The sequence below is a fragment of the Euleptes europaea genome, chromosome 21, assembly GCF_029931775.1.
Source record: "Euleptes europaea isolate rEulEur1 chromosome 21, rEulEur1.hap1, whole genome shotgun sequence".
NCBI classification, from domain to species: Eukaryota; Metazoa; Chordata; class Lepidosauria; order Squamata; family Sphaerodactylidae; genus Euleptes; species Euleptes europaea.
Window position 1 is genome coordinate 17,507,592 of NC_079332.1, and position 22,724 is coordinate 17,530,315.

Genomic DNA, 22,724 nt, shown 5'->3' on the forward strand with positions numbered 1-22,724 from the left:
ACATTCATGAGGCTTCTTATATATACAACAGGGTTTATTTTAAAAAGACTGTCCCAATTTAATATTCAGTGCTGCTGGTTCACTCTTGGCAGAGAAGAAAGCTCTCCAGACTTCATGCAGCACGGAGAAAAAACATGTGTCCCAAGGACGTCGGGTTCTCTGCATGGGCACCCCATGGAAAGAAAACAACTTCACTGGTCAGAGCTTGAGAGAAGTTATTCTAGCGGATGGGCCGGTAGGGAAACGCCATGCCTGGTATAAAAGTTTGTACAGGGTGGGCAGGAAGAGCCGGGTGTGCAGGGATGGCAGGGTGCGCCGCATGCGTCGGATACCCCAACGGAGGTGTATGGATGGGGGGATAAAACCCCGGCGGCAGAGCAGCGTGGGAGGGCTGTTGGACCGGGCCCGAGATCACCAGCTGGAGCAGGCTGTGAGGAGGAAAAGAGAGAAGAGGGGAGGAGTCTGGAGGGGGCACAGACGGCCTGAGAAAGGAACAAGGTGGTGGCGGTGCTTCCTGCTGAGTGGGCAACTGCAGACAGAAAAGACTATGCTGGGAGCACCCAGCAGAACAAAATCCTCCCCCGCCCATTACAAAGCAGCATCCAGGGGAGAATGCCCACAGGACGGCCTCTGAGCATAGCTGTGGTCACCACAACTCGCCAATCAGGAGCTGGCGCCAAAGCACACTGTTGCAAAGCACACTGGCTTTGCAAAGCACCACTGTTGCAAAGGGTTGTGTTTGCAAAAAACAGCGGCGGCTTCCTTACTTGTTGTGCGGCAGTCTGGAGCAAACAGTCCTGAGGTCCTCTGAAAGAAAGCAGAAAAAAGTGAGACTTCGGCAAAGAGCCGCCACAGAGGTGTCCGGGGGGGGGGGGGGCGCTTCTCAGCACAGAACGGCTTTCTCATCCAAGACCATGGCACTCGGCCTCCCGGGACACAGACTCGGGGAGATGGGAACGAGTCAGATCTTTGAGGCAGAAGACATGCCTAGAAAGACACAGACTGCTTGCAGGTGAGGGCAGGAGGGGAGGGAATGAGGCTGGGATGCCCAGGACTGTTTATGGGCTAGCTCCGAGGAAGTTGGCAGACAAGAAGAAGAGTTGGTTTTTATATGCCGACTTTCTCTACCACTTAAGGAAGAATCAAACCGGCTTACAATCACCTTCCCTTCCCCACCACAGACATCCTGTGAGGGAGGTGGGGCTGAGAGAGCTGTGACTAGCCCAAGGTCACCCAGCTAGCTTCATGTGGAGGAGCGGGGAAACAAACCCAGTTCTCCAGATCAGAGTCCACCACTCCAAACCACTGCTCTTAACCACTACACCACGCTGGCTCTCACAATACCATCCCCACCTGATGGCCAGAAGGGCCCACAGTTGCAGACACAGAGCAAAAGGGGAAACTTCCCCCTCCTGCCTGGCAGAGCAGCAGCAGCCCTGGCTGCCCTCCGAGAGGAAGGCTCCGTGTGCCACCTTGTGGCCAGGTTTAGGCAAGCAAGAGGGGTGACGGAGAGAGGACGCGTCTGCCTTTGTAAGAAGACTTTTTATTATCTGGGGCTGAGAGAGCTGTGACTAGCCCAAGGCCACCCAGCTGGCTCCTCCCCCTCAGGCTTGCCCTGCTCCAGAGTTGAAGGGGGCAGGGGGAGCCAGCAGACGCTGTCAAAGGTCCCCTTGTGCACATCTAGTTGCACATCTAGTTGCACATCTAGTTGCACATCTAGTTACACATCTAGCTGCAAGGAAGCACCAGCCAGGGAGAGGAGGGGTTATCCTACCCGTTTTGTCCCCCAGGACAGAGGTGAAAGCCAAGCAGGTGGGGTCTGCTTCCAGCCCCAAGGGAGAAGAAGAGTTAGTTTTTATATGCCAACGTTCTCTAACACTTAAGGAAGAATCAAACCGGCTTACAATCACCTTACCTTCCCCTCTCCCCACAAGACACCCTGTGAGGTAGGTGGGTCTGAGGGAGCTGTAAGAGAGCTGTGACTAGCCCAAGGCCACCTACCTGGCTTCACGTGGAGCAGTGGGGAAACAAATCCAGTTCACCAGATTAGCCTCTGTCGCTCATGTGGAGGAGTGGGGAATTAAACTCGGTTCTCTGGATCAGAGTCCACTGCTCCAAACCACCACTCTTAACCACTACACGCTGGCTCTCAGAAGGGGCAAAGAAGCAGAGAAGGCCAAGCACACGCTCCTCTTCTCTCTCTATGCCAGCCGCGTGCCCTGAGAACCAGAGCTGCGGCAGAGATGCAGACCACCCAAGGTCAGTTGCTGCACAACCACTGCAGCTAACCAAGATTGCAAATGGCACCACTTGCATGCTGTCGCGCTTCACCCAGGAGGCCACAGGCCCTCCTCCTCCTCCCCCCTCCCCCTCGGCCAGCTGCCCGTGTGTGCTGCGGCTGCCCTGGGCACCTACCTCTCGTGCAGAGCAAGGCTCCAGCCGCCATGGCCACCTGCAGGGCCTGCGCCAGCCGGTCCAGGGCCAGCTCCACCTCTTGGGAGGCGTTCAGCGGATTGAGTTCATCGGAAAGCCTGCTGATTTCGTCCACGAGAGACACCACCACGTGGTCAAAGGGCACCAGCCCCAGGCGCCCGTAGAGGTTCTTCTCCGTCAAGTGGCCCTGCAGCAGCATCAGGACCTGCAGGACGCTGAGGTGCAGCTTGGAGTAGAGGGGCTGGCAGTCTTTGTCCAAGGCTGGAGCAGAGCCCTTGGCTGGCTTGCCGTTGAGGCGGCCGTTCGCCAGGGCAGGCTTCCTCCGTTTGTACACCAGGGGGGCTTTCACGCACCAGCGGATCAGGCCACTGAGAGGGGTGAGTTCCAAAAATCCTATCGGCAGGCTGGCCGCGATGGGCGTGTTTAGGAAGGTGATCAGGATCAGGCGCGGGTCTTCGAAGATCCAAGACACAACCATCTCCAGTAAGTCTGGAGGGGGGATGAGGTCATCTGGAAAGAAGGGAGACACACCTCTAAAGCAGCCCTCAAGAGGCTCACAACCCCCCTACAGAGCCACTGCTCACTGCTCAAGAGGCTCACAACCCCCCTACAGAGCCACTGCTCATTGCTACAGCACCTGTGTAGGCAGTGAGGGCCCCACACCTAGAAACATACAGTTGGAAGGGACCACCAGGGTCATCAAGTCCAACCCCCTGCACAATGCAGGAAATTCACAACTACCTCCCCTCCCCACAACTAGTGACCAGAAGATGGCCAAGATGCCCTCCCTCTCATCATCTGCCTAAGGTCACAGCATTGCTGACAGATGGCCATCTAACCTCTTCTTACAAAGCTCACCACCTCCCGGGGAAGCCTGTTCCACTGAGCAACCGCTCTGTTAGAAAGTTCTTCCTAATGTCTAGACGGAAACTCTTTTGATTTAATTCAACCCGTTGGTTCTGGTCCGACCTTCTTGGGTTCCTCTCGCCTCCACCCGCAGAGAGGGGAGCAGCGAAGTGGCAAGGCGAGCTCACTCAGCAGGAGTGGACTCCTTCTCGGCCCTGTCAGGTTCAGACCCACCCCTCCCTATTTCAGCTCTCTCTTCCCTTTCTTCCCTCCAACCCCACCTCTGCGAGAGGATCCTCCAACACTCTGAACTCCCTTAGAATCATAGAGTTGGAAGGGTCCCAAGAGGCCATCTAGTCCAACCCCCTGCTTAACGCAGGATCAGCCTAGCATCCCTGACAAGTGTTCGTCCAGCCTCTGCTTAAAGACTGCCAGTGAGGGGGAAGCTCACCACCTCCCATGGTAGCTGATTCCACTGTCGAACAACTCTTACTGTAAAAAATTTTTTTCAATCTATCCAGCTGGTACCTTTCCGCCCTCAATTTATACCCATTCTTGCAAGTCCTCTCCTCTGCTGCCCACAGAAACAGCTCCCTGCCCTCCTCTAAGTGACAGCCCTTCAAAGACTTCAAGGGAACAATTGTGTCCCCCTCAACCTTGATTCTGTCCACATCCTTTTTGAAGTGAGGCCTCCAGAACTGCACACAGGACTCCAGGTGCAGCTTGACCAATGCTGTGAACAGCGGAAGTATGACATCTTCCGACTTGGATGTTCTGCCTCTGTTGATACACCCCAAGATCGCCTTGCAGCAAGATCCTGACTCGTGCTATCAGCCTAGCCTACCTCACAGGTTGATGTGAGGGTAAAATGGAGAGGGGAAGAATGCTGTACTCCACTTTGGGCCCCCATTGGGGAGAAAAGTGCGGTATAAATAAATAAAGATTGTGGAGCTTGATCATTCTTGTGCAGAAGGCGCTACCATACACAATGCATGCTCTTATGCCCGCTGGAACAGTGGGAATTACCTGAAGACATGTCATAAAGCATGGTGACGGATGTGATAAACTGGCAGCAGAAGCGAGGGCTGGCGCTGAACACCTGCTTCAGGGTCTGAATGGAACCCGGCACCAAGCTGCAGTAGTCGTCCACCAGGGCCTGGGCCAGCCTCACGCAGTAGACCGTCGGGGTTCGCTGGAAGAGATTTGCAAACACTGGCAATGACCAAGAGGGGTGGGGGGGACAGGAGCCACCCAGTGCCACCCAGCTCAAGCTCCTGCGCCAACGCAGAACAGACTCAGCTTCCACCTCGTCTGGGTCGCCAGACCCCCATGCAGCCTTTCTCTGTGATTTGAAACCCCTCCCCCCGTGTCAGCAACGAGAAGGGGGGAAAAAAACTTAACCCTAAAAAAACTAGATGAGGTACCCTGAGGGTAAGAAACAACATGTACCATGGGGCTGATATAAGTGATCTTATGAATGATAGATAATAAATGTAATACATAAATAACTTATATCTAGCCCTGTTCAAGCCTCTATGTATCCAACGTGAATATTAAATATACAAAACAAATAAACACAAAAGTACAACCAGAAAAAAATACCAAAGCTAAGACCAGAAGAGTTTTGGTTGTAAAATCTTCTTCAGTGGTCTACAAACATAAAATTCTGAATACAATTATGCCATTATACAAGAACCTATTTATATATATGAATATTACAATCTTTGTGACTGAGTAAAATGGTGTTTGTAAAATTCAAAATGTACTCATACAAACTCCATCCAGGGTTGCCTATTTTAGATTTAGGCTTCTATGTATCTACTGAAGTACACTGTTCAAATTCTCTCAGTCAACGGAGCTCAGGAGGATAAGTATTTCCATTGTGCTGTATTGGCTGCATGTCGTAAGCCACCTGGACAGATTCTTCTGGATGCACATTACAAAACATAACAAAACATAAATACATAAGGTTTGCTCAGAAAGAAATGTCATTACTGAACACAGTAACTAGTTCAGGGGGATAACGGAATGGATTGCAGAGATTCAGACAAAAGCAGCTGAATTCTCTATGTAAGAAGAGCCCTGCTGGATAGGACCAGTATCCTGATTTGCGCAGTGGCCAACCAGCTTGCCAGAAAAGGCATCGGGGCCAAAACCTTCCCCTGATGCTATTTCCCAGCACTAGTATTCAGAGATTTATTGCCTCTAGACAGGGAGGTTCCCTTTATTCACCATGAATTGCCGCTACTGATGGGCTTCAGGAAACTGTCTATCCCTCTTTTAAACCTTTGATGGCCATCTCTAAATCTGCTGGCAGCGAATTCCACAATTCTCTCATATATCTCAAAAGAGTGTAAAATGTGAGTAGAAAAAACACACAATAACATTACAGCTGTTGCCCTCGAAGATCAAAAATCACATGAGACATTATCTTTCACAGAGGCAGACTCAGAGGAGTTGATTAAGAACTACTGGATGAAAGAAGAAGAGTTGGTTTTTATATGCCCGTGTTGGCGAACCTATGGCACGCGTGCCGACTCTGGCACGCGTTGCCCTCTCTGCTGGCACGCGCCCGGCCGCCTCCACTCAGCCCCCGGGGAAGCAGCCTTCCTTCCCCTTCCCTTCCCGGGCTGGAGGCGAGGGGCCGAGGCGCGGCTTTGCCTGGCCCCGCGCCACGGGCGGTCCGCAGCGACTACGGATTGGGGGCGGGGACAGCGGGCGAGCCGGCAGCAGTCGCCCTTAGGGCCCGCCCGCCCGCCCGCTGCAAAAGGCCCCTGAAGGCCGGGCCGCCACCTGCGGCGCCTCCCCCGCTTGGCCAAGAGGAGCCGCCGCCGCCGCCCCGGTTCTGCCCAGCCGAGCGGCCTGTGAAGCGGAGCCGGGGAGCGGGAGCGGCCCGTGCGGTGGGGGGGGGGGGGCGTGCTGCGGTGGCGGCCGGCGGGATTTGCGCCCAAGCAGCCCCCGGAGCCTCTGGCCCAGCCTGGGCTCCGCTGCAGCTGCCAGAGAAACGCAGCGGAGCACGGCCCTCTCTGAAGCCGCAGCGTGCAGGAACGCTGCGGCCCCTTTAAATCCCCTCTCGCCATCGGCAAGAGGAGGCGGGAGGCGGGAGGGAGGAAGACGCTTCCCCCAAGCCGGGAAGGCGAAGCGTCCCTGCACGCCGCGCGGCACAGGGGTTGAAACCTCTCTCGGCCGCCGCAGAGAGAGGGAGGGAGGGAGGGAGGGAGGGGAGGGGGGGGAAGAAGAGGAAAAAGCCAATCGCTCCCTCCCGGGGCCGGAGCATCCGCGTGGGAGCCGATCAGGTGGAGGACTTTTGTGGACTTGGGGGGGGGGGGGAGAGGTGGGAAAGCTGAAGCCCGGTCGCAGGGAGCCGGCTGTGTGTGAAGGCTTTTCTCTCTTTTCTTCCTTTTTCAGTCACTCTCCTATTCTTTCTCTCCTCTTTCCCCTTCTCTTTCCCCGTCTCTTTCCCCTTCTCTTTCTCCTTCCCCTTCTCTTTCTCTTTCCCCTTCTCTTTCTCTTTCCCCTTCTCTTTCTCTTTCTTTCCCTTCTCTTTCTTTCCCCTTCTCTTTCTCTTTCTCTTCCCCTTCTCTTTCTCTTTCCCCTTCTCTTTCTCCTTCCCCTTCCCCTTCTCTTTCTTTCCCCTTCTCTTTCTTTCCCCTTCTCTTTCCCCTTCTCTTTCTCTTTCCCCTTCCCCTTCTCTTTCTCCTTCCCCTTCCCCTTCCCTTTCTCTTTCCCCTTCCCCTTCCCTTTCTCTTTCCCCTTCTCTTTCTCTTTCCCCTTCTCTCTCTCTCTCTCTCTCTCTCTCTCTCTCTTTCCCCTTCTCTCTCTCTCTCTCTCTCTTTCCCCTTCTCTCTCTCTCTCTCTTTCCCTCTCTCCTCTCTCTCTTTCACCTTCTCTCTCTCTCTTTCCCCTTCTCTCTCTCTCTTTCCCCTTCTCTCTCTCTCTTTCCCCCTTCTCTCTCTCTCTTTCCCCTTCTCTCTCTCTCTCTTTCCCTCTCTTTCCCTCTCTCTCCCTCCCTCCCCCCTCTCCCTCCCTCCCCCCCTCCCCCTCCCCCCTCTCTCTCCTTTCCATGCTTCCTTTCTGCCTTCTTTCTGTCCTTCATTCTTTCCTTCCTTCCTTCTTTCTGTCCTTCATTCCTTCCTTCCTTCTATCTGTCCTCCTTTCTTCCCTTCCTTCTTCCTTTCCGTCCTTCTTTCCTTCCTTCTTTCTGTCCTTCATTCCTTCCTTCCTTCTTTCCTTACTTCTTTCTGTCCTTCCTTCTTTCCTTCTTTCTGTCCTTCCTTCTTTCCTTCTTTCTTTCCTTCCTTCCTTCTTTCCTTCCTTGCAGATCGACCGCAGGCTGCAAGCTGCGCCCCCCTGGCACCTTGGTTGCCTGGGCCCACCGCTGGCTGCCTTCCCACCTGGGAGGAGGGGGAAGACCTGGGGGAGCTGAGACACCCTCCAAGCCTTCTCTGCATACCCTCCCCTAAGGTTGCCAACCTCCAGGTGGTGGCTGGAGATCTCCTGCTATTACAACTGATCTCCAGCCAATAGAGATCAGTTCCCCTGGAGAAAATGGCCACTTTGGCCATTGGGCTCTATGGCTGTGCAGTCTTCCTCCCCAAACCCCGCCCTCCTCAGGCTTCACCCCCAAAACCTCCCGCCAGTGGTGAAGAGGACCTGTCAACCCTAGCTTCCCCCCCCCACACACACACACCAGGAGATCTACGCCCGGTATGGCCCCCGAACGATGTTATAAATATGCAAATGGCCCTTGGCAGAAAAAAGGTTCCCCACCCCTGTTCTAAACTAAAACCTCAGTATTCAGGTTAAATTGCCGCATTGGCACTTGGCGATAAATAAGTGGGTTTTGGGTTGCAGTTTGGGCACTCGGTCTCTAAAAGGTTCGCCATCACTGTTATATGCCGACTTTCTCTACCTTTTAAGGAGAATCAAACCGGCTTACAATCTCCTTCCCTTCCTCTCCCCACAACAGACACCTTGTGAGGTAGGTGGGGTTGAGAGAGTTCACAGAGAACTGTGACTGGCTCAAGATCACCCAGCAGGCTTCATGTGGAGGAGTGGGAAAACCAACCTGGTTCTCTAGATTAGAGTCCTCCGCTCTTTAAAACTACACCACGCTGGCTCTCTGCTGCTGCTGGGGGAACTGGCAGAGGGGGCTGAACTCATCTGTGCCTCCAGACTGGAGCAGAAGATACGCAGCAGCCACTCGGAGGCAAGAAGCCTGGTCATTATTCTGCAGGGGTGTGTTGCACAGTAGGAAAATGCAGAGGAAGGAGTTGCCCTGGGGTGGCTCTGCCCCTTGCACACGCATGTTTCTGCCCCCGCCCAAGCTTCACCTGCAGCCACGAAGCCGCACATTCCAGGACTGGCACTCTACACACGGCCACCGCCATCGAGACAAGCTTGCCCAGCAAAGCCATTCTGCAGTCATCGGCCTTGTTCCCTTGTGGGCCAAAGAGGGAGGAGAAAATGATCTGCCGGACGGAGTCCTTGCTCTGCTCCTGGAAATAGTTGCACAAGATCTCCAGCAGCTGAAGCTCCTGAATTGAATTCAGTCTCTGCAAACACAAAGAAAAGGGTCCCTTTTTGCCATCAGCCAACCCTCAGAAGGATCCGCTTCGCCAGTTGCATTCCAGACCTCATAATGGAAGTCAGCTGCCTTAGAGCAGTGCTTCTTAACTAGAGTGATGCAGCCCTCCAATGGCAGTCTACGTTCCAAATCTTTGGGGCTAAATGGGACTTTTGGCAGCCTCCTGACCACACTTGCAGCAGCTTCGTTCAGCCAGTGCAGGGGGGTTATTTGATATTGAGCAACTCATCTGAGGATAAAATCCTGGCTCTGAGATTTCTCCTCCAGATCCTTAAAAATGGCAAACAGGGATCAAACCACACAGGAAGGAGTCAGCTGATGGCCACAAGGATCACATGGAAGGCATGCCTGAGATGATCTGGAAGTCCTAGGTCAGTTGTACCCATACATATTATTAGCTATATTCATTTATACCCTTTCTTCTCAGTGGGGACCCAAAAGCAGTTTACACGGTTCTCCTCTCCTTCATTTTATCCTCACAACAGCCCTAGGAGGCAGGCTAGGCTGATTACCTATGACTGGCCCAAGACCACCCAAGCGAGCTTCCGTGGCAGACTGTAACCACTACACGACACTTCCAGTCTGACAGAAGGTTGAACCAGAACAAACGGGTTGAAATTAAATCAAAAGCGTTTCCGTCTAGATATTAGAAAGAACTTCCTGACAGAGTGGTTAGTGGAACAGGATTTCTCAGGAGGTGGTGGAGGTTAATGCCACTTTGGGGTCAGGAAGGAATTTTCCAGGCCAGATTGGCCAAGGGATCCTGGAAGGTTTTTTTGCCATCTTCTGAGCATAGAGTAGGGGGTCACTGGGGGTGGGGGGGAGGTAGTTGTAAATTTCCTGCATTGTCTAGGGCAGTGGTTCCCAAAGTGGGCAGTACCACCCCTGGGGGGCGGTGGGATTACCTAGGGGGGAACTAAAAGGCAAGGGGGCAGCTGGGGGGCGCTAGAGGTGGGCCCCTTCAGCTGTGTTGTTCACAAATTTACAATAGATCAAGCTATGCCACCATGCTGGCAAATCTGGTGGAAACTATCAGAATTTTTTTCCCAGACTTTGAAGAGCTGGTACCACTGGGTCAAGTTCATCAGTTTTGTTGAATAAATTTCAACTAAAAAGTTTTAATTTCATTTTGAAAAGAGGTGCAATTAATGGTTGCCCTTTTGAAATTTTATTGTTCTTATTTTCTTTAGTGTGTCATGCAAACCCCTGTTTTTAATAATGCTTTTTATAGGATAAGGGGGCGCTGGGGCTGAGTTTGTGGAACCAAGGGGGCGGTGGCCCGAAAAGTTTGGGAACCGCTGGTGTTGGGGGATGGACTAGATGACCCTTGAGGTAGGACCCTTGAGGTCCCTTCCAGCTCTGTGTTTCTAAGGGGAGCTTTATTATTTTTTACTCATTCCCATTATTTATAGTCCGCCTTTCTCACTTGGGGCATTTATTCATGGAAGGTTTTGCATTGGATTTGCTACTCTTTAGATCACTGGTTCCCAACCAGGGGTCCGTGGACCCCCAGGGGTCCGCGAGAACTAAATTAAGGTCCGCGAAACAAAGTTATAAACCCATAATAAATTAATATTTTCAATTAAAAGTTCTCTATTATAAATATATATATTCAAATATTATTCTAAGCTTAATGTTTAACTAACAGTTATGATTAAAGTTTATTTTCAAATTCTCAGAATTTTTATTTTGAACTTTGGGGTTCCTGCACTGAACAAAAAAGTCCTAGTGGTCCCTGGTCAAAAAAAGGTTGGGAACCACTGCTTTAGATGCACTTTCTCCCCATCCATATTCTCAAAACTCAACAATAAGCCGCCATGCAGAGTTTTGAGAATTCAGATGGGGAAAATGTACATCTATAGAGTGACAAATCCAATGCAAAAACCTTCCATGAATAAATGGCTTTAGACTCAAGGCAGATTACAGAACGAACAGACGGAGGACATAACAAACTATATTCAACAGAACCATCTTAACCAACTTTCTGAGGATAATATAACTCTTGAATCAAGATATTGCAGTAGAAGAGGTACAACGGGCAATTAGGAAGTTAAAGAGCGGGAAGACTCCTGGACCTGACGGGCTTACAGCGATGTATTACAAATCATTCGTAGAAGAAATCGCGCCAATACTAGCAAAGGTAATGAGTGGCCTATGTAAGAAAGACAAGGTCCCAGATACGTGGAAAGACGCTCATGTAACACTCATTCCAAAAGAAGGATCAGACCCAATGTTACCTGCTTCATATCCAGGGGTTCCCAACCTTTTTTTGACCAGGGACCACTAGGACTTTTTTGTTCGGGGCAGGGGACCCCAAGGCTCAAAATAAAAATTCAGAGGAATTGAAAATAAACTTTAATCATAACTGTTAGTTAAGCATTAAACTCAGAATAATAGTTGAATATATATTTTTATAACAGAGAACTTTTGATTGAAAATATTAATTTATGATGGGTTGATAACTTTGTTTCGCGGACCTTAATTAAGTTCTCGCGGACCCCCGGTTGGGAACCAGTGACACAGTCCAATATCTCTTCTTAATGCAGATTATAACATACTCCCTACAGTAATAGCACAGAGACTGCTAAGCAGCACTGACACTTTGACCAATTCGGATCAGACAGGGTTTATACCTAAACGACACACGGCAGAGGTAGGACCCTCGAGGTCCCTTCCAGCCCTGGGCTTCTAAGGGGAGCGTTATTGTTTTTTGACTTGTTCCCTTTATTTACATTATTATTAATTCTCACTTGGACTGAAGGCAGATTTCACAGAGCGGGACCCGGGTTGCAGGACCAACCGGAAACCGGGCCACAGGGCCCTGGCCCTTGGGAGGCCTACCTTGGCGGGGGAGCCGCGCTCCTTGGGCACCTGGAAGACGAACTCCTCCAGCAGCTCGACGGGGCCCTTGTCCACGAGGGGCAGCGGCGCGCTCTGCAGCTGGCTGCTGAAGAAGACGTCCAGGTGGTAGAGCACCTCCTTGGCGGCGCTGAGGGCGTCGCGCCGCAGCAGCGAGAGGCGGATGTCGCTCATGGTCCACACGTGCGCCCGACACGCGTGTCAGGCGGCCGCTCCAGCCGCCATTGCTGCGGGAGGCGTGCCGGGCGACGGCGGCCGCCGAGGGCCAAACAGGCCCCGCGTCGGCTCGCAGCGCCACCTGCCGGGGGCCGGGGCTGCGCCTCGCGGGGGGCGTGTCCGGGGCGGGGCTTCACGCGGCGGCCCGGACCAATGGGCGCCTCGGGTGCCCACTCGGGGTTCGGACATTCCTGGGGATTTGGGAGGGCGGGGCTTGAGGGGCGGGGCTTGGGGAGGGGCGGGGGCGGAGTACCGTACAGTCCACCTTCCAAAGCAGCTTTTCTCTCCAGGAAAAGTGGAACAAGGGTTTCAAAAACTGACTGATTAGGAATAGGTTTCTATTCAATACTAGAAACCAATAAAAATATTTTTTTTTAAAAAAATTGACTGATTAATTAATTAGGTTGCCCACTCCAGCATGGGAAATGCCTGGAAATTTGGGGGTGGAGCCAAGGGAGAGTTGATTGAGAGCACTGGTTCCCAACCAGGGGTCCGTGGACCCCCAGCGGTCCGCGAGAACTAAATTAAGGTCCGCAAAACAAAGTTCTAAGCCCATAATAAATTAATATTTTCAATTAAAAGTTCTCTATTATAAATATATATATATATTCAAATATTATTCTAAGTTTAATGTTTAACTAACAGTTATGATTAAAGTTTATTTTCAAATCCTCGGAATTTTTGTTTTGAGCCTTGGGGTCCCTGCCCCGAACAAAAAAGTCCTAGTGGTCCCTGGTCAAAAAAAGGTTGGGAACCACTGATTTAGAGGGTGATTTCACTTAGAATCTATGACTTAACGTAGAGTCTGCCCTCTGGAGCCGCTATTTGCTCCAGGGGAACTGTTCTCCGTTCCCTGGAGAACACCGGGCCCCACCTGGAGATTGGCAACCCTATAATTAATTAATTAATGGGCTTTACAATGTAATCTGGAGACCGGTTGTCATTCCGGGGGATCTCCAGCCCCTACCTGGAGGTTAACCTATGTCCAGTAGTACCTTCTGTCTAGGAGTATAGCTTGTAGATAATTGATAACAAATCTCTTTAAATGAAATTACCCATATTCAGGTTGCTAGTTCACCAGGGACAGTTCCAACTGAGATACAACTTCAACTTCTGTTGTTTTACATTTATAATCGAAACAGAAAACTTACAGATGGCCCGTGATAGTCCCAAGCATATATACAGTAAGCTATATATACAGCCGATAGAGATCAGTTCCCCCGGAGAAAATGGCCACCTTGGCAATTGGACTCTATGCCTTTGAATCCCCTCCCCTCTCCGAACCCCGCCCTCCTCAGGCTCCGCCCCCAAAATCTCCAGGTATTTCCCAACCCGGAGCCGGCAGCCCTACTTATAAAAGACCTGTGTGTCCCAATTAGTTCCCGAAGGCTCTTCTTCCCTGCCCCCTTTTCTATTTTCAAGGCCTCGTTTTCACTTCTCCATCCCAGTGGATGTCGGCCTCCGACTTCAGGAACGCTGCCTCTGCCTGACGTGTACCTTCTTGCCCACGGATGCAGGTGAGGGGCTGGACGCCTAAGATTCAAGGGACGGAAGAGAATCTGCTTGCAAAAGAAAAAGCACCCCACGACTGTGTGAGAACTGAGGCCGGCGTTTATTCAGACTGTGCGCGATCCATAACCCGGGACAGAAGAACAGGAAAAGAATATTGGGAAAGAATTAATTAATCACGTTTTGCAAAGGGCCTGTGAGAGACCTCGCCGATCGCATCGGACACAGAAAGGGTCACTGTGAGCGAGGGCTGCGGGTCACCCAGATTAGATCCACTGTGCCTGGCAGCCTTGATCGGGTGGTTGTGCTGGGAAAGGAAGGCGAGTCTAGAGGGGCTTCAAGGTCACTTCCACGGGAAAATGGTCACTGACAGCCAAGGCCTGAAAAGGAGAGCAGGAAGGGCCAAGTGAAGAGGCAGACGAGGGTTGCCAACATCCAGGTAGTAGCTGGAGATCTCCCACTATTATAACTGATCTCCAGCCGATAGAGATCAGTTCCCCTGGAGAAAATGGCCACTTTGGCCATTGGACTCTATGGCATTGAAGTCCCTCCCCTCCCCAAACCCCGCCCTCCTCAGGCTCCACCCCAAAAACCTCCCGCTGGTGGCAAAGAGGGACCTGGCAACCCTACCTAGGTTTGCCAACCTCCAGGAGCCAGCTGGAAATCTCCCGCTATTACAACCGATCTCCAGCCGACAGAGATCAGTTCACCGGGAGAAAACGGCCACTTTGGCAATTGGACTCTATGGCACTGAAGTCCCTCCCCTCTCCAAATCCCACCCTCCTCAGGCTCCGCCCCAAAAATCTCTAGGTATTTCCCAACCCGGAGCTGGCAACCCTCGCTGACCCATGAGCAGAGGGGTCACTGGGGGTGTGGGGCGGGGGAGGTGGTTGTGAATTTCCTGCATTGTGCAGGGGGTTGGACTAGATGACCCTGGTGGTCCCTTCCAATTCTATGAGCTGCTCACATCCTTGTAGCTCAGGCCAAAGGTCTTCTGAAAGTCGTTCACTCGGGCTGTTCCAGGCACGATGCTGCCTCTCTGTCTTGGGCCTGCCGCCACAATCCTGCAATGCACCATGGGGAAAGAGAGGTGTGAAGACCCAGAAAGGAAGAAGAAAGGGCCAGAAATACTTGAGGAGCGATTGAGAGGTTCGGGACAGGGGCGGTGGGTTCCCAGAGGGGTGGTCAGATGGCCTCTCTGCAGAGAGGGGAAGTTCCATCAGGCAGCCCCCAGGACAGGAAGGATGCTGCACGGCTGCACCGCGCCACGGCTCTCATGCATGGAGTCAGTGAAGGCAGAATCCCTGGGGCTTGCTCGGCCTGAACGGAAAGGGCATTTCACACACCCCCCCATCTCCAGCCTCCTCCTTCGTTGCCACTCTAAGGGAGGCAGCTGTGATGGGAAGCTTTGGGGCCAGCGTGGCGTAGTGGTTCCAAGCTGTGGTTTGGAGCAGTAGACTCTGATCTGGAGAACCGGGTTCTCCACATGGGAGGCGGAGGCTAATCTGGTGAACTGGATTTGTTTCCCCACTCCTCCACATGAAGCCAGCTGGGTGACCTTGGGCTAGTCGCACTCTCTCAGTCTCACCTACTTCCCAGGGTGTGGGGAGGGGAAGGGAAGGAGATTGTAAGCTGGTTTGATTCACCCTTAAGTGGTAGAGGAAGTCGGGATATAAAAACCATCTCTTCTTCTTCTTCTTCTTCGCTGCAGACCTTCAAGGGGCCCTGCTCACCTGTCGTAGGCGCAATTTGTGGTCGTCACGGTGGTGTCAGCAGTGTCTGGGATGAGCCACTGGAAGTCGCGGCTGGTGCGGAGGCGGATGTGGGGCCAGTCGTCAGACCGGACGAAGGAGCAGTCAGCGTTGAAGTCCCCCAGGAAGAGCACGTCCTGTCAATAAGCAACAGACTCTGACCGGTGGGAGCACTTTGGAGCTGCCAGAGCAGTTGTGCCGTTGCCCGGCATCTAGGCTGCTCAGTGGGCAGGAGCGGGGGTGTGATTTGTGAGCATGCTGGTGGCCGTTCGTTGGTGTGCCCAGGGAGGGGGGAGGCAGAGAGGGACGGAGCGGCAGAGTGGCTTACCTGGCTCCCCCACTGGCTTATCACATCCAGGTAGACATCGTAGAGCGCGTCAATCTCTGCCACGGCTTCCGCGGGAGGAGTGTGCAGCGGCACCAGCACCAGCTCCTTCACCTCTGTGACGCAAAGAGAATACCCGGCTCTCCGGTCTCCGGTGGACTCTAATCTGGGGAACCGGGTTCGATTCCCCACTCCTCCACATGAGAGGCAGGAAGCTAATGTGGAGAACCGGATTGGCTTCCCCACTCCTCCACATGAAGCCAGCTGGGTGACCTTGGGCTAGTCACACCCTCTCAGCCCCACCTCCTCACAGGGTGTCTGTTGTGGGGAGGGGGAGGGAAGGTGATTGTAAGCCGGTTTGATTCTTCCTTAAGTGGTAGAGAAAGTCGGCACATAAAAACCAACTCTTCTTCTTCCAACAAACAGCCCTCTGAGCGGGGCCCGTCTTCCTGGAGGCATCTGGGCAGATGGCCAGGGCTTGTACATGCTCCACTCAGCCTGCACCATCAGCCAGGCCAGGTGAGATGCCAGGTGCCATGGGGGGCCAAGGGTGGGGGGCTCCTTACCAGTGTGAGGGGCAGCAAACTTCACAACGAAAGGCTCCCTGCTGAAGGTGTCGTTGCCGCACGGCTCACACCCATCATCGTACAAATAACTGTCCAATACCGAGACCTGGTCCTCCCTGCACTGAGAGAAGCAGCTGCGGCAGCTCTGTGCCATCTCGTGGGTCTTTTTGTGGGAAGGAAGGGGTGGAAGGATGGATGGGGGAGGCAGGGAGAGGCCTGAATGGCACTGGGGCAGTAGAACGCAGCAGAGAGACTGGAGAAGTCCCTCCACCAGGGCAGGGGGACAGAGGGGCAAGAATCCTGGAATCATAGAGCTGGGAGGGACCACCAGGGTCATCTAGTCCAACCCCCTGCACAATGCAGAAAATTCTTAACTACCCCCACACTCCCAGTGACCCCTGCTCCATGCCCAGAAGATGGGGTGGGGGAACCCTCCATGATCCCTGGCCAATCTGTCTTGGAGGAAAATTGCTTTCTGTCCCCAAAGTGGCAATCAGCATTTCCCTGAGCATGTAAGAAGGGGCCACGACAGCCAAACACTGGCGCAACCCCTTCCTGCCCTCCCTCTCGTGATCTGCTGTCATCTGGATGAGGTGGAAAGGTGAGGGAGGGGAATGCTGGGGCAGAGTAATGAGGTCCAAAGCAGGAATGTGTTCACGCTCCGTCCATTCACATGCAAAGGTATCAGTTATGCTCACGGGGAGAGGGAGCCCCCCTGCCCAGGGCACTCCAGCCCCAGGGCCTTCCACTCTCATGCCCACCTGTAAATGAAGAGGTACTGCTCCTTGTAGGTGCTGCGTCCCAACGGCTCGCTGACCACATAGTTGTACTGCTCTGCTGACACTCTAAGGAGAAACGAACAGTCAACAGTGCAAAACAACGTGCGTCATGTTTCTGATTTTTAAAAAAGAAAGGAACGAAGGAGAAACTGGTCGGCCAGGGGCCACGTGGCCCTTGTAGGGTCACCTCGGGGCAAAACCCCATCCCTTCCTTGGGGAGGGGCTGTGGCTCAGTGGTAGAGCATCTGCTTGATATGCAGAAGGTCCCAGGTTCAGTCCCCGGTGTCTCCAGTTAAAGGGCCTAGGCAAGTAGGTGATGTGGAAGACCTCTGCCTGAGACCCCGGAGAGCTGCTGCTGGTCTGAGTAGACAATAGTGACCTTGATGGACCAAGGCAGCTTCATGTGTTCAAAGAGGGTCTTCTGGCCCTTTCCCCTATAGTGGCATGCCTTTGCTGCCATCCTGGGACAGGAGTTTGTTTGCATCCAAAGTCACTCCATTGCCACAACACACCGGTTGAGTAGGTTCATCAGCTTCTGGACTGCACTCAGATCAGCGTCTCGGACCTCCTGGACCAGGATGAGGTCATATGTGGACACAATCTGGAGGGGGATTAAGCAGAGAGAGACCCTCACAAGCTTTGAGGACCGAACTCCGCTGAAGAGGAGGAATCGCGGATCAGAAGTCTGAGTCTTTTGCACCTTAAAGACAGTTCTGGAGGCCCCACTTCAAAAAGGATGTGGACAGAACGGAGTGGGTGCAGAGGAGAGCAACGAGGATGACCAGGGGCCTGGAGACCAAGCCCTGCGAGGAAAGGCTGAGGGACTTGGGAATGTTTAGCTGGAGAAGATGAAGTTGAAGGGGGACAGGATTGCTCTCTTGAAATATTTGGAGGGCTGTCACTTAGAGGAGGGCAGGGAGCTGTTCCTGTTGGCAGCAGAGGAGAGGACTCGCAATAATGGGTTTAAAATTGCGAGCAGAAAGGTACTAGTTGGATATTATGAAAAAGGTTTTTACAGTTAGAGTTGTTCGACAGTGGAATCAGCTACCAGGAGAGGTGGTTGCAGTGGCTAGACCGTTGTGTTGCAGTGGCTAGACCATTGGACAGAGGGACAGAGAGGCATATACATTTGATTTGCAGTTTTTTTTTTTTTTAAATATGTATGTTTTAAGACTTCACTTTTATTTTTGCGGGACCTGACCAACAATCTTGGTGGGGCTTGGAAGCCTTTAGGGTCTTCTCGGGCCATTCCAAGCACAACGGCCCTTCTTGTCTTGCATACAGTGATGCTACATTTCTACCTCTCGCATGTCATCGCTTTTCACCAGCAGGGCATGTTTGTTGCTGTCCCTTTGGAGACCCCATCCAGAAGGCTTCTTGAGCCCCTGAATTAATTAGCGTCTTTTTCCAGAGAGACACACACAAACACACCCCGCCAAGTCAACTCACTCGGACAATGATGCCGCTGATGGTCTCATTGGACATTTTGCTGTCCCCAAAGGTCTGGATGTTGAAAGCACCAATGTGCAAGGAGAGGGCGGAGTCTGGCAGGAGGTGAGCCACACAGACGAAGGCCAGCAGCAGCGTGGACTTCATGGTCCCGATCCTGCAGGGAAAGAAGGGATCAGAAGGGCCGCCGCTTGCCCCCTACTCCTCTGGCAGCGGGAAACGGGTGCTTGCTTGGAATTGACGTTTGGCACTGCACCGCTTCTTATTTATTTGTTAATTTCACTTCACTGACCAGCCGCCTTTCTTGGTGAGACTCAAGAAGGGTTACAAAACTGTAAAACTGTGAAATAAAGACCAGTCTTGTACCTACGTAAACAATGCAATAAAACTGGATCACCCAGAAAATTACGACATAAGGTCCAATGAACAGCCCAGTGGGAGGGGAGGAGGGAAACGACCTAATTATTTTCAGAGAATTAAAATCACAGCCCTATTTTTTTTTTATAAAAATGACCCCCAAACATTTCTATTTTACACCTTCTGCAGAGAGGCAGGAGCACAGAGGCCTTCCTGACCTTGGTGGGCGGCCGATCCGGGGTGGGGGGATGATAATATGACAAAGAATGCACACGTGTGGCTGCCTGTTGATCTTGCCCATTTGCAGAGCGGGGGGGACTTTCAGAAGACTTTGCTCAGATGAGCACCTTGAGACTGTCCTGGAGGCTTGGGGGTCTTAGACCGTGAAGGGCTTTGTAACGAATAACCAACACCTTGAACCGAATCCAGAAACTAACGGGTAACCGATTGCAGTATATGAAATGATGAAGAAGAGGAAGAAGAGTTGGTTTTTATATGCCGGCTTTCTCTACCACTTAAGGAAGAATCAAACTGGCTCACAATCACCTTCCCTTCCTCTCCCCACAACAGACACCCTGTGAGGTAGGTGGGGCTGAGAGAGCTCTAAGAGAGCTGTGACTAGCCCAAGATCACCCAGCTGGCTTCATGTGGAGGAGTGGGGAAACCAAACCGGTTCTCCAGATTAGCCTCCGCCACTCATGTGGAGGAGTGGGGAATCAAACCCGGTTCCCTGGATCAGAGTCCACTGCTCCAAACCACCGATCTTAACCACTGCACCACGCTGGCTCCTGATAAATGGGATAGGCTCCTGCCTAGCTCCTGATAGTGGATGAGCTCTGCATGGCATCTTGCACCAGCTGCATTTCCAGGTGGCCTTTGCTGGCAGCCCCACGTAGAGTGGGTCACAATAGTCTAGCTGTGAGGTTGCCGTGGCAAGGATCCACAGGGCTGTGATGGCCAGCTCACGTGGAGGAGTTGAGAATCAAACCCGGTTCTCCAGATGAGAGTCCACTGCTCTAAACCACTCCACCGCGCTGGCTCTCACCACACCAGCCAGCCTTACCTGGTGAGGAGTCTGCAGCAGACGACTCCTTCAGCAAGGCTTTTCCGGCAGGCCAACCTCTTGAAAGGTCACCTTTCCGTAATGAAAGACACAATTGTGTCTGGGGTGTGCCCGGGGGTGGGTGGGTGGGGGTGGGGAAAATATTCGGGATTGTTCTGTTCCTTCCTTCTGGGTCACCTGTCTCCATCATCCCCTGGGCCGGGGCCATTCCTGGGCGACATGCCCACTCACGTTTACAGAACTCCTTCCTCGTGCCCACCCAAACAAACCGGAGGCAGTGTTCCCACGCAGCATTTGGCCAGGCCACCCAAGCAGACGAAGAGCGATTGGGGCGCCAGGTTTCGCTGGCCTTGCCCAGAAAGAAGCCGTCTTTTACAACAAGCACCTGTCTCTTACGAGAAAGACCCTTGGGGTCTCCCAACTTCCAAGCCTGTTTGCAGCAGCAGAAGCACCAGAGGAGACGGTCATCCTGGACATAATGGGATCCGCAGCTCTTCTAAGAGATTCCACGTGAGCTTTTTACCTTTCGTGCTCCCGATCCTGTGAAGAAAGTCCATCTGCACAACTTCCTTCAAACATTGCTTAGCCCTGGCCTGACCTTGTTTGCACAGGTGAGTGGGTTCCCAATGGAAAATTGGGGGGGGGGGGGTTTAGATAGCTTTTTAAAATAAAAAGTCCTTCCTATCAGAGGAGATAAGCGTGTGACCCTGCAGTTCCCAAACATACGTTTCTAGCAAGTCATCTGAACCCAGAGATAGAAACTGTAGATTTTACAAATATGTTTGATATGCCTATATGGATTTTAAAAATATGATTTAGGTGGTAGCCGGAACCCCCCCCCCCCAACCCCTGGCAGTATCTGTTCTATTTTGCTTCATCTTGGCTGGTCCAGTGGCCTACGAGATCTGAAGAATGCAGCAGCCGCCGGCAACTGTACATGGATTCAAGCACTTTGCCAAAGAACATGCAATTTGAGTTTTCACTGTTAGATGCTCGTGGAGCGACCTTTGAAGTTTGCAACGTGTGCAGAAAAGCCCAGGGCTACTGATCAGTCGCAGCCAGTTCCTGCAGGGGCGTTTTCAGAGAGATTACTGGCATCCCAGAAAAGAGACAGGTAGGCCATTTATGCCTGGCTGTTTCCTCGCAGTCACCCCTTTGACTACTTCAGGGCCTTGCTTTGATTATGCTTGCATTTTCCGATCTTCAGAGGATCTTTTCCGATCTTTCTGGATGCTGGCTAAACACGGAATCCGGAAAACGCGGGCAAAATGCGCAAAAACGTGCGGGGAGAGCAAGGCGAGCTCTGACAGTCGGAAAATGCAAGCATAATCAACGCAAAACCCTGAAGTGGTCGGCGGGGTGACCATGAGGAAACAGCCAGGCATAAATGGCCGTAAACTAAGCAGGATTCACGTTCACGTATGAAGTTCTGGCGAACAGCAGGTTTTGATGTGGCAGCCCGCTGCTGCTGCCGTTGGCCCCTAGGTGGCACTCTCTCAGCGCAGGACGCATTCCCCCACTGGACTGCTCCTGGGAGATTGTTCTCCTGTTCTCTTCCTTTAGCTCATATATTGGATTTTTTTTTCAATATAAACTTTTATTGAATTTTTTTTTAACAAATAAAAAGAAAACCAAAAAAATATATAAACAAAAAACAATACAAAGAAATTATCAATAAGTAAAATAAAATACAAAGTACAGAATCAGAAGGGTATCAATATACCTTACTTATTACAATCTTAATTATAAAATCCTAATATTCAAAAAAGATACCCCTTCCCCCTCCACCCACCTATAACAGTGACCCTTCACCCGACTTCCGAAGAAGTGTCTAATCAGTTTATAATATTTAAAGATACAAAGGTATAAAATTACTCTAATTTCTATAGCTCGTTAATTATAACCATAAAATCCTTTTTTGCCAGCTTAACCCAATATGAGGCGGCCTTTGACCATGTTTGTTTAAACTCTTCCATATCTTTCCCATGTAGGAACTCTGTTAATTTGGCCATCATATATATCCATAATTTCTCTCTCCATATATTAAGTGAAGGTTTATTCGCTTGTTTCCAAACTTTAGCTAGCACAATTCTTGCAGCAGCAAAACTGCATTGGCAAAAAATCATATATTGGATTTTTAAAAGGCTTCCCTCCTGACCTCTGCCAAGTGTCACTTGCTTAACTGGAAAAGGACGGAGCTGGAGCTGGGCAGCAGAAGTGTGACCACCGCAAAGCGATGGAGAGCTTTGATCAACTTTCCTCCTCTTAACTCTGAAAGGGATTTGTGCACAGATCCTATGAAATGTGCAATGTGGGACTGAGCCTTGTTTTGGGGATGCCAGCCTCTAAGCTGAACCTGGGGAACTCCCAGAATTACAGTTCAGACTACAGAGAACAGTTCCCTTGGAGAAGATGGATGCTTTGGAGGGTGGACTTTGGGGCCTTGTACCTCACTTAGGTCTCTGTTAGGGTTGCCAACCTCCAGGTACTAGCTGGAGATCTCCTGCTATTACAACTGATCTAGTTCACCTGGAGGAAACGGCTACTTTGACGGGCTCCATGGCATTGAAGCCCCTCCCTCCCCAAAAACCTCCCACCGGTGGCGAAGAGGGACCTGGCAACCCTAGTCTCTGTCTACCCCAGGCTTAGGGCTGCCAGGTCCCTCTTCGCAACTGCAGCGAGGTTTTGGGGGTGGGGCCTGAGGAGGACGGGGTTTGGGGATGGGAGGAACTTCGATGCCATAGAGTCCAATTCCCAAATCAGCCATTTTCTCCAGGGGAACCGATCTCTATCAACTGGAGATCAGTTGTAATTGCAGGAGATCACCAGGTTCTACCTGGAGGTTGGCAACCCTACCCAGGCTCCACCCCCAAATCTGCAGGAGTTTCCCAACCTGGATCTGGCAAACTTCCTCCACCCACCCCCCCAGTGCTCAGAGGGGACCTGGCAACCCTATTTGGGACCATTCTCTTGTCAGAATCTCC

The 22,724-nt window shown here is 52.0% G+C and overlaps 2 protein-coding genes across 2 annotated transcripts; both read right to left on the bottom strand.

The window, feature by feature from the left end:
- Positions 1–220: 220 nt before the first annotated feature.
- On the bottom strand, positions 221–11,909 carry INTS15 (integrator complex subunit 15). The gene is made up of 6 exons (XM_056866189.1): positions 11,708–11,909; positions 8,613–8,834; positions 4,306–4,471; positions 2,416–2,943; positions 768–807; positions 221–428 (listed from the first exon to the last, which is right to left on the bottom strand). Exons 1-6 carry the CDS (start codon positions 11,897–11,899, stop codon positions 221–223), a joined length of 1,356 nt encoding a protein of 451 aa, XP_056722167.1. The 5' UTR covers positions 11,900–11,909.
- A 1,867-nt stretch (positions 11,910–13,776) lies between these two features.
- Positions 13,777–18,467, bottom strand: LOC130492471 (deoxyribonuclease-1-like). Its single transcript, XM_056866221.1, has 8 exons — positions 18,321–18,467; positions 17,384–17,472; positions 16,854–16,937; positions 16,093–16,208; positions 15,530–15,642; positions 15,184–15,338; positions 14,418–14,514; positions 13,777–13,830 (listed from the first exon to the last, which is right to left on the bottom strand). The coding sequence occupies exons 1-8, from the start codon at positions 18,465–18,467 to the stop codon at positions 13,777–13,779; spliced, it is 855 nt and encodes a 284-aa protein (XP_056722199.1).
- Between the last annotated feature and the right edge of the window lie 4,257 nt (positions 18,468–22,724).